Here is a 13,518-nt window from a genome sequence, read left to right as displayed (position 1 = left end):
CATATCGAAGCTGCCACGACCTTCTATTCCTGGGGCCTCTGGCCCTCCCGGCCCTTCGCAGCACCGGCTTCATCCGCCATTTGGTGTTTCGTCGGAAAAGAAGCGTGTGTGTGTTTTAAATGACTTATAAAGCATCTTTTATCTTGGCCGCTGCTCCGACCCCGGCCGCAACCCCGGCCGCAACCCCAGCCCCGGGTGCCGCTGCCAAATCCTCCATCGAAGCTGCCACGACCTTCTATTCCTGGGGCCTCTGGCCCTCCCGGCCCTTCGCAGCACCGGCTTCATCCGCCATTTGGTGTTTCGTCGGAAAAGAAGCGTGTGTGTGTTTTAAATGACTTATAAAGCCCATCTTTTATCTTAAAAAAATAAAAGACTCGGGAGTCCTTTCTGTTTAGCAGAGAAAGTTTTACTTTAGAGTGAATGATTAATTCAGAGTGATTACTTTGGGAATATGCAAAATTCTCCAGATACTACGCACTATCGTCATGTAGATTGTTGTCAGAAATGGCCTGTTTTACTGGCAGCTTCCTAGTAATGCTTTGTACTGTTTGGGCATCTGTCCATGTTATTAGACATGGGCCTCATGGAGAAGAAGGCCTCACAGATATTTATGGCAGGCTTATCACCTGAAGCATGTACAGAGAGTTAAGAGACACACTCAGCAGTTAGGTGCTCATGGTCTAGTAGAGAAATAGATGGAAACAGGTGAACAGTAGGTTTAAGAGCCAGCTCAGGACAGAGACGGAAGAGAGATAACTTTGCATCTGATGCACATTGAAAAGCCAATAAATGTTCATTAATGATGGAGGGAAGTGGAAAATAAACCACAATAGACCCTGGCAGAGAAGATGAAAATGACTTGTTTGGCCTGGGATTTGGAAAAATATTATATTTGGCTATGAGGTTATTACTCTTGCAACATTTTATCTCTTTGAGTGAAGAAGCTTGTAATTATATCCTAAGAATAACTTTAAGTGCTTTTTCTTAATCTGGGAGGTTTATGGTCTCTAAGGCCAGGTTTCAGAGGGATTGTGGAAGTTACATTAATGAAGTTGAGAAAGTGTTTTGCGAGTAGTTCTGTGAAGAGGGCATTAACTTTCGCCTTAATGTTAAATTCTCTGATAGTCTGCAGTCTTCCTTCTAGCTTCTTTAATAGGTACTGTAGGCAGAAGAATAAGTAGTGAGTCTAGATTCCTTAAGAGCTGCTTAGAGGTGTGTGTCTGCAAGTCAGAAGTAGGTGGAGAAGGGAAAGTGGAACTGGGGTTTAGTGATCGTTAAAGAAGTCTTCCGGGAGCATCAAAACAGAGATTCTGGGAGGTTCTCCGTTTTGAGATGTTACCTTATCTAGAATTCCAGATGTTACAACTGTTCTTGATTAACCTGTGTTTTAGCCAAGTGATGGGGGAGGCAAATGATGAACTCTTGTTTCTAGAATTGTGTCATGTCAAGGTGTAATGAAGGAGACAGAGAGCATCAGAACCAGATTTCTTCATGGCCAAAACAATTTGTTTAAGTTATGGAGTCACTCAGGAAGGTCTTTCATTCATTTTTGGAAAATGAAAAATCTGTATCTGCACGTGCTCAGCATAATCCCTCGTGAGAGCCTTCTCACTTTTTAAGTCGGTGGGAATTATATCGGCTTTGAACTTTGTGGAAGCAGGAATTATAGTAGGAAATAAGGAAGCTGGTTATTTTTCCTTTTGGGGATAAGCTGACATTTAATCGGTAACCAATATCTAAAGTTAGTGACTTTACTGTTCAGATTTATAAAAATAGAAAATATATATCATGTATCTAATTATCTGATTTCTCTTTTTTTCTAGGAGGTGTGATTGCCTACATCAGTTCTTCCAGCTCAGCCTCTAGCCCTGCCTCTTGTCACAGTGAGGGATCTGATAATAGTTTCCAGTCCTCCTTCTCTTCTGTTCCATCTTCTCCAAATAGCTCTAATTCTGATAACAATGGTAATCCCAAAAGTGGTGATCTCTCCAGTATTGAAGGCATTCTGAAAAATGATCGAATAGATTGTTCTATGAAAACAAGCAAGTCAAGTGCACCTGGCATGACAAAGAGTCATAGTGGAGTGACAAGTAAGTGTCTTTAGTTTTCTAAAGGTTGGTGCCGTTAATTGCAGGTGGGGCTTATTTATCAATTCTTCATTTGGGGGAACCATATTTGGGAATGTGATTTTCACTCCTTTCTGAGTAATAATAGTTCAGTAGTTAGGTAAGAAATCAGTGATGGTTTTTAAAGTTATAGCCTCAAGCAGTTGTCATAACTGATCCTTGCCTCAGTGAGAGATGGGGTTATGTACTGTGCCCGACCATGTATCCCTCTACAGTTAGTTTCCCCTTTTGCCACATTTTCACAGTTACTACCTTTCTTCTGGGCTCCTAGCACTGAATCTGTTGTCTAGAACAGAGTACTTACTCGTTATGGGAAGGGGTTTGCTTTAATGAAGTTGGAGCTTAGGAACATTGGGATTTGGAAATACAGCAGGATTTGGGATAACTGAATGAGCAGTGGAATTTTGACCCCTGAGTGAGTGTGGAGGTAAGATGGGCTGGTATAAGAGAAGATCAGGAAGGAATAGGATCTATCTAGTGTGTGGACAGCAGCCTGTGAAGACATTGTTTGCATTTTTTTTTAATTGATTGATTTCTCCATTCTTATCCAGGAGAATGGTTTTCTTAGTTCTGGTTGCATATCTTGTGTAAAGTAACTTTAGATTTACAAAATTTCAGAGTATGTTTAAAATCATCAGGAAAGGGCAAAATCAGCTTTCTGAAATATTTTTGGTCCCATAAACTGAGTTTCAAAGAAAACCATGATGTCTTTTGATTTGTTAATTTGGTGTAAGGAATTTTCTTTTACATGATAAAAGTACATTTGTATCTATTTAAAACACAAGTTGAACAAAATAAAATATTCAATTGGAAAAAAAACAAACAGTTGAAAATATTCTCCTGTCTTTACTTTTGTTTCTGTTTGTGCCTTAGAATTTAGTGGCATGGTTCTTCTGTGTAAAGTCTGTGGGGACGTGGCGTCAGGATTCCACTATGGAGTTCATGCTTGTGAAGGCTGCAAGGTAAAGCATGCTTTGGTCTCTTTAAGCTGCTGATTCTGGGATTAAACAAGTTGGAGTTTGGTTTGCCAGTTTTCACAGTTGATAATCTGGGAGGAGGAGAGAACTCATTGCTCTTCTTTACCTCTTAAGCGTTTTATGTAGTTATAAACATAACTTTTTTTAAAAAAAATATATTTTATTGATTTTTTACAGCGAGGAAGGGAGAGAGATAGAGAGTCAGAAACATCGATGAGAGAGAAACATCGATCAGCCGCCTCCTGCACATCCCCCACTGGGGATGTGCCTGCAACCCAGGTACATGCCCTTGACCGAAATCAAACCCGGGACCTTTCAGTCCGCAGGCTGACGCTCTATCTGCTGAGCCAAACCGGTTTTGGCATAACTTGTTTTGAGAAATAGGTTTTTAATTCAGTAAAAGTACTTTTTTTTTTTTTTTAAATATACTTCATTGATCTTCCACAGAGAGGAAGGGAGAGAGATAGAAACATCGGTGAGAGAGAAACATTGATCAGCTGCCTCCTGCACATCTCCCACTGGGACACGTTGGGTGAGCAAGATAATGAATATACATGATGAAAGAAGAAATATTTTCTAGGGTGGCTCTTAATGAATTGTGGTTTTGCTAATTCTTAATGGTCAGGTCACTTAACAAGCTGGTCAGTATTTTATATAGATGCAGCAATTTTCCACTGTTTTAAAAATTATTTAAACACTTTTTTTAAAAAAATAATTTTTAGTTGCTGTTTCAACCTCACCGCGGCTGATACTGGTCCCCATTATCTGTTTCAACCTCACCGGGGCCATCCCTACCTCACTGGGGCCGTTTTTACCTCACTGGGGCTGTCCCAATCTCAGCGGGGCTGTCCTGACCTCATCAGGGCGGTTTAAACCTCATCGGGGCCGTCCCGACCTCACTGGGGCCGTCCTGATCTCACCAGGGCTGTTTCAACCTCACTGGGGCGTTCCAACCTCACCGGGCCATTTCAACCTCACTGGGGCCGTCCCGACCTCACCGGAGAAACACTGTTCTTTTTTTGTTTGTTTTCCCTCGAAAATGTGAAGTAATTATGGGGCTAGAGCAGCCGTGGGCAAACTACGGCCCGCTGGCCAGATCCGGCTCATTTGAAATGAATAAAACTAAAAAAAAAAAAAGACCGTACCTTTTTATGTAATGATTTTTACTTTGAATTTATATTAGTTCAAACAAACACCCCATCCATGCTTTTGAAAAAAAAAAGACCGTACCCTTTTATGTAATGATGTTTACTTTGAATTTATATTAGTTCACACAAACACTCCATCCATGCTTTTGTTCCGGCCCTCCAGTCCAGTTTAAGAACCCATTGTGGCCCTCGAGTCAAAAAGTTTGCCCACCCCTGGGCTAGAGAAACAAAAGCACAAGCCAATAAGTCTAATTTTTGTATTCTTGATACTTACACATAACTGCTCCATACTATCTCTCTTTTTTTTTTTCTAAGTATATTTTATTGATTTTTTACAGAGAGGAAGGGAGAGAGAGAGTTAGAAACATTGATGAGAGAGAAACATCGATCAGCTGCCTCCTGCACATCTCCCACCGGGGATGTGCCCACAGCCCACGTACATGCCCTTGACCGGAATCGAACCTGGGACCCCTCAGTCCGCAGGCCGATGCTCTATCCACTGAGCCAAACCAGTTTCGGCCATACTCTCTTAAATGGTGTGTCTAGCTCAGATATTGTAGTTTCCAAGTATAGTAGTACCACAGTAATAAAGTCTAAAAATGCCGTATCCCACAAGTACTAATAAGATTCATGAAATGTGTGGTTAGTTATGATATTCAAGGAAACTGCAGTTCAAGTTAATTTCGGTAATTTGTTCTTGACTTTTCCGTTCTCCTTGGAACTGTTAAGCTGGGGATCTTTGAATACCTGTCACAGCACATGCACTTACTTTATTTGTTTAGTGAAGGCAGTAATCTATAGCCATCTAGCCGGGAACTCTTTTCCTGGATCATTAGTTGGTCTCTGGTGTGACACTTAACTGTTGCTGGCAAGCAACCAAGAACATCTGGCACATACAAGCAGGCCTTGCAGGTGTCAGCAGGTAATGATCTAGGGAAGACCACGCTTTACTAACGTAATCCTTTGTTCCAGTGAGGGGATCACTGTAGCTATGGAACATATTTTTATGTTAACTCTTAGAAAATAAGCCCTATTTCAAGAGTTTTGGAATTTATATGTGATTAAAGTATGGGCTGGGAAATGTGGCTGCAGGCAGGGGCTGGTAACAGGGGAAAGTGTGGTACAAGGGGTGCTTGGAAAGCAGCAAGAGTCTGCAAAAAGGAAGGGGAAGAGGGTTTTGTTCCGCTAGTAGATATAGGTGCTTATTGATACTGATAAGAATGTAGGCAAATCCCATGTGTCAAGATTATATTTCCCTTGGGTCTAAGCCAAAATTATTTCTCAGGTGTGGCTAGTAATGGATGGTTAGGGATTGGAGGAGGCTACTTATAAGTTCATCTGGGTGTTTTTAAATGAATGGGTACATCTTCCTTTGTTCTTAGGGTTTCTTTCGGAGAAGCATTCAGCAAAACATCCAGTACAAGAAGTGCCTGAAGAATGAAAACTGTTCTATAATGAGAATGAATAGGAACAGATGTCAGCAGTGTCGCTTTAAAAAGTGTCTGTCTGTTGGAATGTCGAGAGATGGTATGTTCCCAGTTTAAAGAGCGTTCTTTCTTAGAGCACATGGGCTGGCTTTTATTCCTCAGCATAAACCAGAGCTATAAACCAGTTACCAGTGGCCCTCTCATGCTTAGGGTGAAGCAGATTTTAGAAAACACATTTTAATGCCTTGTAGGATGCCAAATTCATTAAAGTCAAATTTTAGCATCAACATTCCAGGAACAGCTTTGGCTCACTTTTTTTTTTTTAAATATATTTTTTATTGATTTCAGAGAGGAAGGGAGAGGGAGGGAGAGAAAGAAACATCAATGATGAGAGAGAACCATTGATCAGCTGCCTCCTGCATGCCCCCTACTGGGGATCGAGCCTGCAACCCAGGCATGTGCCCTTGACCGAATTGAACCTGGGATGCTTCAGTCTGCAGGCCGATGCTCTACCCACTGAGCCAAATTGGCTAGGATTCACTTCTTTTATTTTGTTGGTTCTTGTAAAAAGATCCCCCTCCCCCATACAATTTCAATACTTCTCCCCCCCCCAAAAAGATTTAGTTTTTCTTTTTTTAAACGTAGTTTTATTGATTTCAGAGAGGAAGGGAGAGGGAGAGAGAGATAGCAACATCAGTAATGAGAGAGAATCGTTGATTGGCTGCCTCCTGCATGCAACGAGCCCGCAATCCAGGCATGTGCACTTGACCAGAACCCAATCCAGGACCCTTTTAGTCCACAGGCCGACACTGAGCCAAATTGGAATTCTTGATACAGGAATCTGTGGCTCTTTCTCCATAATATCAGCATTGCTGATGAACTCATTTCTCATTATGCGCATTATCTCTATTACTTTCTCAGCCCTGAGATAATGTGTTTTTAGGGTACAGATTCTGAGTACATTGAAAGGAGATGCAAAATTTAAAGAAACATTAGGGATTAGTTTAGTAGGGCTAATTAAGAATTGCTAAGAATGAACCTCATTTGTCTAGGGGAGGGGCATTTAAACAGTCTATTAGGTTACTCTTACTGACACAGAAATACGTATTGCAATGAGGAGCTTCTTGAATAAGAGATTTACAGCAATTTGATGGTCGGGATTTTTAATTGCCTGAAAAATTTTTTATAGCACTAGAAATAGTAATCCAAAGTTGATAGATACTGTGATTGCCCCAAAAGAATAAAAATGTCTATCATTTGTGAAGGGGAGAGGGAGTAGAGGTGTAGAATGTGAAACACTATGGAATTGTTCGTTTGATAATGTCAGAGATACATTTATTTTTTATTTATTTTTTTAAAATATATTTTATTGATTTTTTACAGAGAGGAAGGGAGAGAGATAGAGAGTTAGAAACATCGATGAGAGAGAAACATCGATCAGCTGCCTCTTGCACATCTCCTACTGGGGATGTGCCCGCAACCCAGGTACATGCCCTTGACCGGAATCAAACCCGGGACCTTTCAGTCCGCAGGCCGACGCTCTATCCACTGAACCAAACCGGTTTCTGCCAGAGAGACATTTAGATTAGTAAGGCTTTCTTACTGGGTGGTATATTAAGTTTTTATTATCTTTGTAAAAAAGACTAGACAGAAGCTTTTTTTTTCCTTTCCCTCTAGGATAGGAATGTTGGAGACAGGCACATTCTAAGACTAGTCTCTAAAATAATGGAGGATGAATGATTTCATTTTTATTTGTTTCATTGATTTTAATAAAAATCCAGCAAGTTGATTTTTCAATAACTACATTTCTATTGACCGTGTGTTTTTTGTTGTTGTTTATTTTTTTAAGATTTTATTTTTAAAGAAGCCAGTAAAGGAAAGAACAGGTCACTTGACATTGGGTCTTGTTGGATCTTGACAATAAGGTTATGAAAATGAATTGAGAAAAGTCAAATATTCAGGGAGTGATTGTGCCTACTAGGTTCCATTAGTGTTCATGGATGTAAGTATTGAATTCCTTCTTAGTAACAGAGCCTGCAGCCTTACTAATAAGGTGCTGTGTAGTCGTGCTGGTCTGCTTCAGGCTCTGATTTTCATTAGTTAATTTAAAGTTTTGTTTCTAGATTTGTGCTTATAAATTATCTAAGAGATAGATCTTCTCCTTAGTTTTGTTTTGGGAGAACAATGGACAATTTTCTCCCTCACACTTCCTATGGTATAGCCAGTAAGTTCAGAATAATTTGTGTCGGAGACATGTAGATACTCTTTTCTTATATGGCTAGAGGTCATAGCTAACAAAGATAATTTTGTGTTATTTTTCTTTATAAACAGGTCTTATTTAGAATATAGATGTTAAATATCTTTTTCTTCAATAGCTGTTCGGTTTGGTCGTATTCCTAAGCGTGAAAAACAGAGGATGCTAATTGAAATGCAGAGTGCGATGAAGAGCATGATGAACAGCCAGTTCAGTGGTCATTTGCAAAATGACACATTAGTAGACCATGAACAGACAGCCTTACCCGCCCAGGAACAGCTGCGACCCAAGCCCCAGCTGGAGCAAGAAAGCATCAAAAGCTCTTCTCCCTCTTCTGATTTTGCAAAGGAGGAAGTGATTGGCATGGTGACCAGAGCCCACAAGGATACCTTTTTGTATAATCAAGAGCAGCGAGAAAACTCAGCAGAGACCATGCAGCCCCAGAGAGAACGGATTCCCAAGAACTTGGAGCAGTATAATTTAAATCATGACCATTGTGGCAATGGGCTTAGCAGCCATTTTCCTTGTAGTGAGAGCCAGCAGAATCTCAATGGACAGTATAAGGGGAGGAACATAATGCACTACCCAGATGGGCATGCCATTTGTATTGCAAATGGACATTGTATGAACTTCTCCAGTGCGTATACTCAAAGAGTATGTGATAGAGTTTCCATAGATGGATTTTCTCAGAATGAGAACAAGAATAGTTACCTGTGCAACAATGGAGGGAGAATGCATCTGGTATAGTGAAATCAACTTTTTTTTTTTTTTTTTTGCTCACCTCGTATTAAGGAAAGCTTTGAAGGTTTTCTTCTATGTGGGGGATATACCTACTTCAAGGGTGGGAGAGGGGGTGTCAAAACCTAAGAGTTTTACAGAATCAGTTTTGGGCAATATTTTAGGTCAGATGCTTTTAATAGACATCATTTGTTGAATGACCTAATTTTACACACAGGTACAAGCATGTGATTTGATTGATACTATGATTGGGATTAGGATTTTATGTAAAACATGGATCACGTAGAATTGGTCCTTTAATTCTTAGAAATCCCTTTCAAAATTTAAGCATTCTGATTAATCACTACCATACGAGCTTTGGGATTTTCTCTTTAAGGGCAGTAATTTCTTGATTTCTGTGGAGTTTTCTTTAACCATTATAATGCAAATAGGTCTTTGGATATAGAACATGGAAGTTTTATTGTGTTAGAATTTAGGAATATTTTAATTTAATAGGCAGCTTCTTAGGATTTTCTCAGACTTCATCCTATGAGATGAGTTAATGTTATTCATATCATTCAAGTTTTTTTCATCAAATACAAGAGTCTACATGAAAGTACAGTGTTTATATTCAGCCAAAATTTCATCAAAAGCATCAATACTGCACCATTTCCTGTTTAAATCATGAGGTTCTTTGATAGTGCTTGGTATTTCCCACAGACAGGTAATTAAAGCCTTCTCTTTGTATTTTCAAAATAGTTGACTTACCTCAGTCCTTATGTTAGAATTTTTGGTCACTTGCAAGTATTTGATCCCACTGATCTGAAATGTGACCTTATGTTTTATTAGAATTAGTGGCTGCCTTATGGAGGGAAAAAAATCATGGTTACAGAATCATTTCATTTCTGGATCTCATGGATTTAGTGAAAATTTAAAGGATGATTTTACTAATAGAGATTACAGCACATGCTTCCTAATCTTTTTAGTGTTTTTATGCCTTTAGCTTCCTATTTTTTCCTTCCCAATCCTCATTTAGAAGTTGCACCTTGTACTCCAGTCATTTTTTCCTATTGACTAAGTGGAGGTCAGTGCTTACATCATTGTTTATAAAATAGGTGATTAGTGATCTTTTTATTTTTTATTTATTTTTTTATTAGTGATCTTTTTAAAAAAGTGACGCATCTCACTATATTTTCCTCTTTGAAATCACAACATTGTAATTGTGACCATTTAGAAAAAAGTGAGTTTTGAAATATTAACTATGAGCTTGAGTTCTAGGCCTGTGACTTTTAGCTTTATTTGGTAAGTCACTAAACATCTTAGATCTCATTTTCTCATCTAAGAAATTGTAATATCTGCCATAACTAGTAGGATTGAGAAGTAAATATGTGTGATTATCTTTTGAACCATAAAGCCAGCATAAGGTGGCAGCAGTGCTACAAAATGAACCCTTCAACCTGTGCAATGGGTTTTTGAAATGGCTTGTTAATGAGCTCATTTTTTGCGTAGGCTGCCTCTTGCGTGGTAACAAGTTAATTGCTATTTAAATAGGTTGCTGGGAGGCTTTTTGTCAAAAGGCAGAGTATCCAAAAGAGAAAGTGTTATCAGTAGCACCTGAAGGTTATTTTCATGTTGGTATTTCCAATGACGGAGATGCTACTTCTGAAATTTCTTTACCACCTCTCACAATTAAAGAGTTTTTCTGTTTTGTGCATATTAGGTTTGTCCAATGAGTAAGTCTCCATATGTGGATCCTCATAAATCAGGGCATGAAATCTGGGAAGAATTTTCAATGAGCTTCACTCCGGCAGTGAAAGAAGTGGTGGAATTTGCAAAGCGTATTCCTGGATTCAGAGACCTCTCTCAGCATGACCAAGTCAACCTTTTAAAGGCTGGGACTTTTGAGGTAGATTTTGTTAATCTTGAGTATGGGTACACGGCATGTAGTATTTTATTTCCATTCATTTTACTTCTTTTCTAAATGAGTATTTGTAGTCCAGAGGCCAAAACTACCAACAAAAGGATGACCATTTCAGGATCTTGGGAGAGAGGCTAGCTAGGTAAATGCAATTCTTAGGACTTAAAATATGAATGATCTGTATTTCCAGCATACGAACTCCAGGTTCTAGGATTGCTTTTAGACGTGGACTTGGTGGGATCTGCAGAGTGATGGACACCTACTGAAAGCCTAGCCTGGCGTTGACTGTACAGAATATGAAGGGTAACTATAGAGTGTGGTCTTTTCTTTTAGGAGATTGTAGAATACGGGGTGGGGCAACAGTAGATTTACAGTTGTGAGTATGCAAAATACAAGAATTTATTCTTGCATTATTATTTATTACTGCATTTTCCACACAAACAATGGTAAACCTACTTTTGCCCCACCCTGTATTTGGTGGATGTATCAGGCATCTCTTCTGTGCCAGCTCAGATTTTCTTGGCCTCATCTCACTCCAGAACCCATGGCTACTTTTTCTACTCCAGCTTCTCTTGTGCGATGCCTTCTGCCTGGGCTTGAGGCAGCCATGGTTGGCAAGTTTAGTAGGACACAGACAGTGCCTCTTGTGCTTAGGTGCCTAGGTGACTCTCATGGGTCTGCTCCATGGCTTCCCTATTGCTCTGAGGTATGAGAAGTCTCAGGACTTGATTGGAGCTCACTTGTGCATTATTCTGAAATGCAGGTTGGGAGGTGGGAGGTGGGAAATTGATGTCTGGTGGGTGAAATCTTTAATTCGTGGGAGTAGGGAGCCATTTCTCCATAAAAGTCCCACATGATTGAGCTCTTAGTTTTTCTTAATAAGTGGTGGCTAGCTCAGTAAATGTTGCTAATATCTGCTCTCTTTGCTTCCCTATTCCATTTCCTTTTTCCCTACTCTTGTTTTCACATATGCCAGTGCACACCCCACATAAACTTTTACCTTAGGCTCTATTTTCTGGGGCACCTGGACTAGAACAGAGAAGAAAGAAGCCTTGTTCATGAATGAAATATCTATGGTTTATTAAAAAATAACACCTATAGGTTAGGATTTTTAGTTTAAAGGAAAACATTACACTTAAGATTTAAAGCCTCAAGGTGTGTCAGTGATCAATTCACCTTTTTAAAAAATTGATTAAAGTATTACATATCAATTCACCCATTTTTGAAGTTAAGTAACTACAGCCCAGAGAGGTGAAGAGACCTTTCTTGGACTACCAGTAAATTCGTAACACAGTCAGGGCTGGAACACAACCCCCAATTCCATGTCTTGAGTTCTTTCCGCGGTGTGATTTGCCTTGGGATTGCTGTATTCTAGGTAGCACCATCTTCATAGAAGGCTCACCCTCTTTTGGATTGTTTTGGGTAAAACAAGTCTTTGCTTGGGAGCATTGCAAAGAGAAGGTGGTCAGTGTTCCGCTGATGATGAGGGAAATATGTGACAGATGTCACCATTTAGTATAGTGGACGGCGTGCTGTGGGTAAGCAATGGTTGACTGGTTTGGTTCGGATTTTGATTCTAACTTGGTGTGTAGATCACTTTTACTGTAATAGTTGTTATTTTGTATATTGTCTCTTGGGGTATGATTTCTTGAAATGGTCTAATTAGAGTTCATCTGTTGCATATGCCTTGGCTGCATTTGATGTTTTGATATTTCCAAGTGTTACTGCATTGAAATATTGCCTTTTTATTCAGGGCTTAGAGACTGTGAGATATACTTGATAACTTAAAGAGTTTCTTTTTTCTTTTTTTTTAAATATTTTATTGATTTTTTACAGAGAGGAAGGGAGAGAGACAGAGAGTTAGAAACATTGATGAGAGAGAAACATCGATCAGCTGCCTCCCGCACATCTCCCACTGGGGATGTGCCCGCAACCCAGGTACGTGCCCTTGACCGGAATTGAACCTGGGACCTTTCAGTCCGCAGACCGACGCTCCATCCACTGAGCCAAACCGGTTTTGGCTTAAAGAGTTTCTTTAATGCCTTTGGCCAAGGTCCAGTTTCAAATTTCTTGGCATTATTGCTTGCTTCAATTTTGTATTTGCATTTCAGAATCTTTATTGATAGAGTATCACAGCACTTAAGTATTTTGCTACTGGTTGCTAGAAAAAAAAAAAATCTCCTTGGAATTTTTACTGCTTTGGTAGAGAATTTGCCTTAAGGAAATGATTCTGGGTAAAATAAACTCAGTTTTTCCTTTACAGCTTTTTTATATGTAGAATGTTTTTAACTGACTTGAATACTGAGGTATTTCTTTGCACTGGTATTGAACTTCTTCAAATATACTTGAATCTTTTTCTTTTTCCAGGTTTTAATGGTACGGTTTGCTTCATTATTTGATGCAAAGGAGCGTACTGTCACCTTTTTAAGTGGAAAGAAGTATAGTGTGGATGACTTGCACTCAATGGGAGCCGGGGATCTGCTGAATTCTATGTTTGAGTTTAGTGAGAAGCTGAACGCTCTCCAGCTTAGCGATGAAGAGATGAGTTTGTTTACAGCAGTTGTCCTGGTATCTGCAGGTAAGCAAGCTGGTTCAAAACTGTGCCACACCTAGAATATAATGACCAACTGGGGAGAAGGTAGCAGTTAACGAGGTTGTGGAATAACAACTGTGAGAACTAAGTAAGAAGCTGTAAGTAACTGGGACAGCAGAAAGTCATTGTAACTTCTTTTTTTTTAAATTAAATCTTTATTGTTCAGATTATTACATTTGTTCCTCTTTTTTCCCCCCATAACTCCCTCCTCCCAGTTCCCGCCCCACCCTCCATCCTCACTCCCCACCCACTGTCCTCATCCATAGGTGCACGATTATTGTCCAGTCTCTTCCCGCATCTCCACACCCCTTTCCTCCTGCCCAAGAATAGTCAGTCCATTCCCTTTCTATGTCCCTGC

At 39.7% G+C, this 13,518-nt stretch overlaps 1 protein-coding gene and 1 long non-coding RNA gene across 2 annotated transcripts in view; one reads left to right on the top strand and one right to left on the bottom strand.

The window, feature by feature from the left end:
* The window catches only part of LOC107184768, a 16,309-nt gene extending 12,507 nt beyond the window's left edge, over positions 1-3,802 (bottom strand). The window contains exon 1 of the long non-coding RNA XR_001515678.1: positions 3,623-3,802. This is a non-coding gene — a long non-coding RNA (uncharacterized LOC107184768). The remainder of the gene's footprint in view (positions 1-3,622) is intronic.
* The window catches only part of NR1D2 (nuclear receptor subfamily 1 group D member 2), a 21,038-nt gene continuing 9,323 nt past the window's right edge, over positions 1,804-13,518 (top strand). The window contains exons 1-6 of the mRNA XM_006754658.2: positions 1,804-2,090; positions 3,000-3,088; positions 5,634-5,778; positions 8,054-8,673; positions 10,370-10,555; positions 12,935-13,145. Coding sequence (XP_006754721.1) covers positions 2,033-2,090; positions 3,000-3,088; positions 5,634-5,778; positions 8,054-8,673; positions 10,370-10,555; positions 12,935-13,145 — 1,309 coding nt within the window. The 5' untranslated portion in view covers positions 1,804-2,032. The remainder of the gene's footprint in view (positions 2,091-2,999; positions 3,089-5,633; positions 5,779-8,053; positions 8,674-10,369; positions 10,556-12,934; positions 13,146-13,518) is intronic.

This window comes from Myotis davidii, unplaced genomic scaffold, assembly GCF_000327345.1.
Source record: "Myotis davidii unplaced genomic scaffold, ASM32734v1 scaffold192, whole genome shotgun sequence".
NCBI lineage: Eukaryota > Metazoa > Chordata > Mammalia > Chiroptera > Vespertilionidae > Myotis > Myotis davidii.
This window is presented reverse-complemented; position numbering and strand designations above follow the sequence as displayed.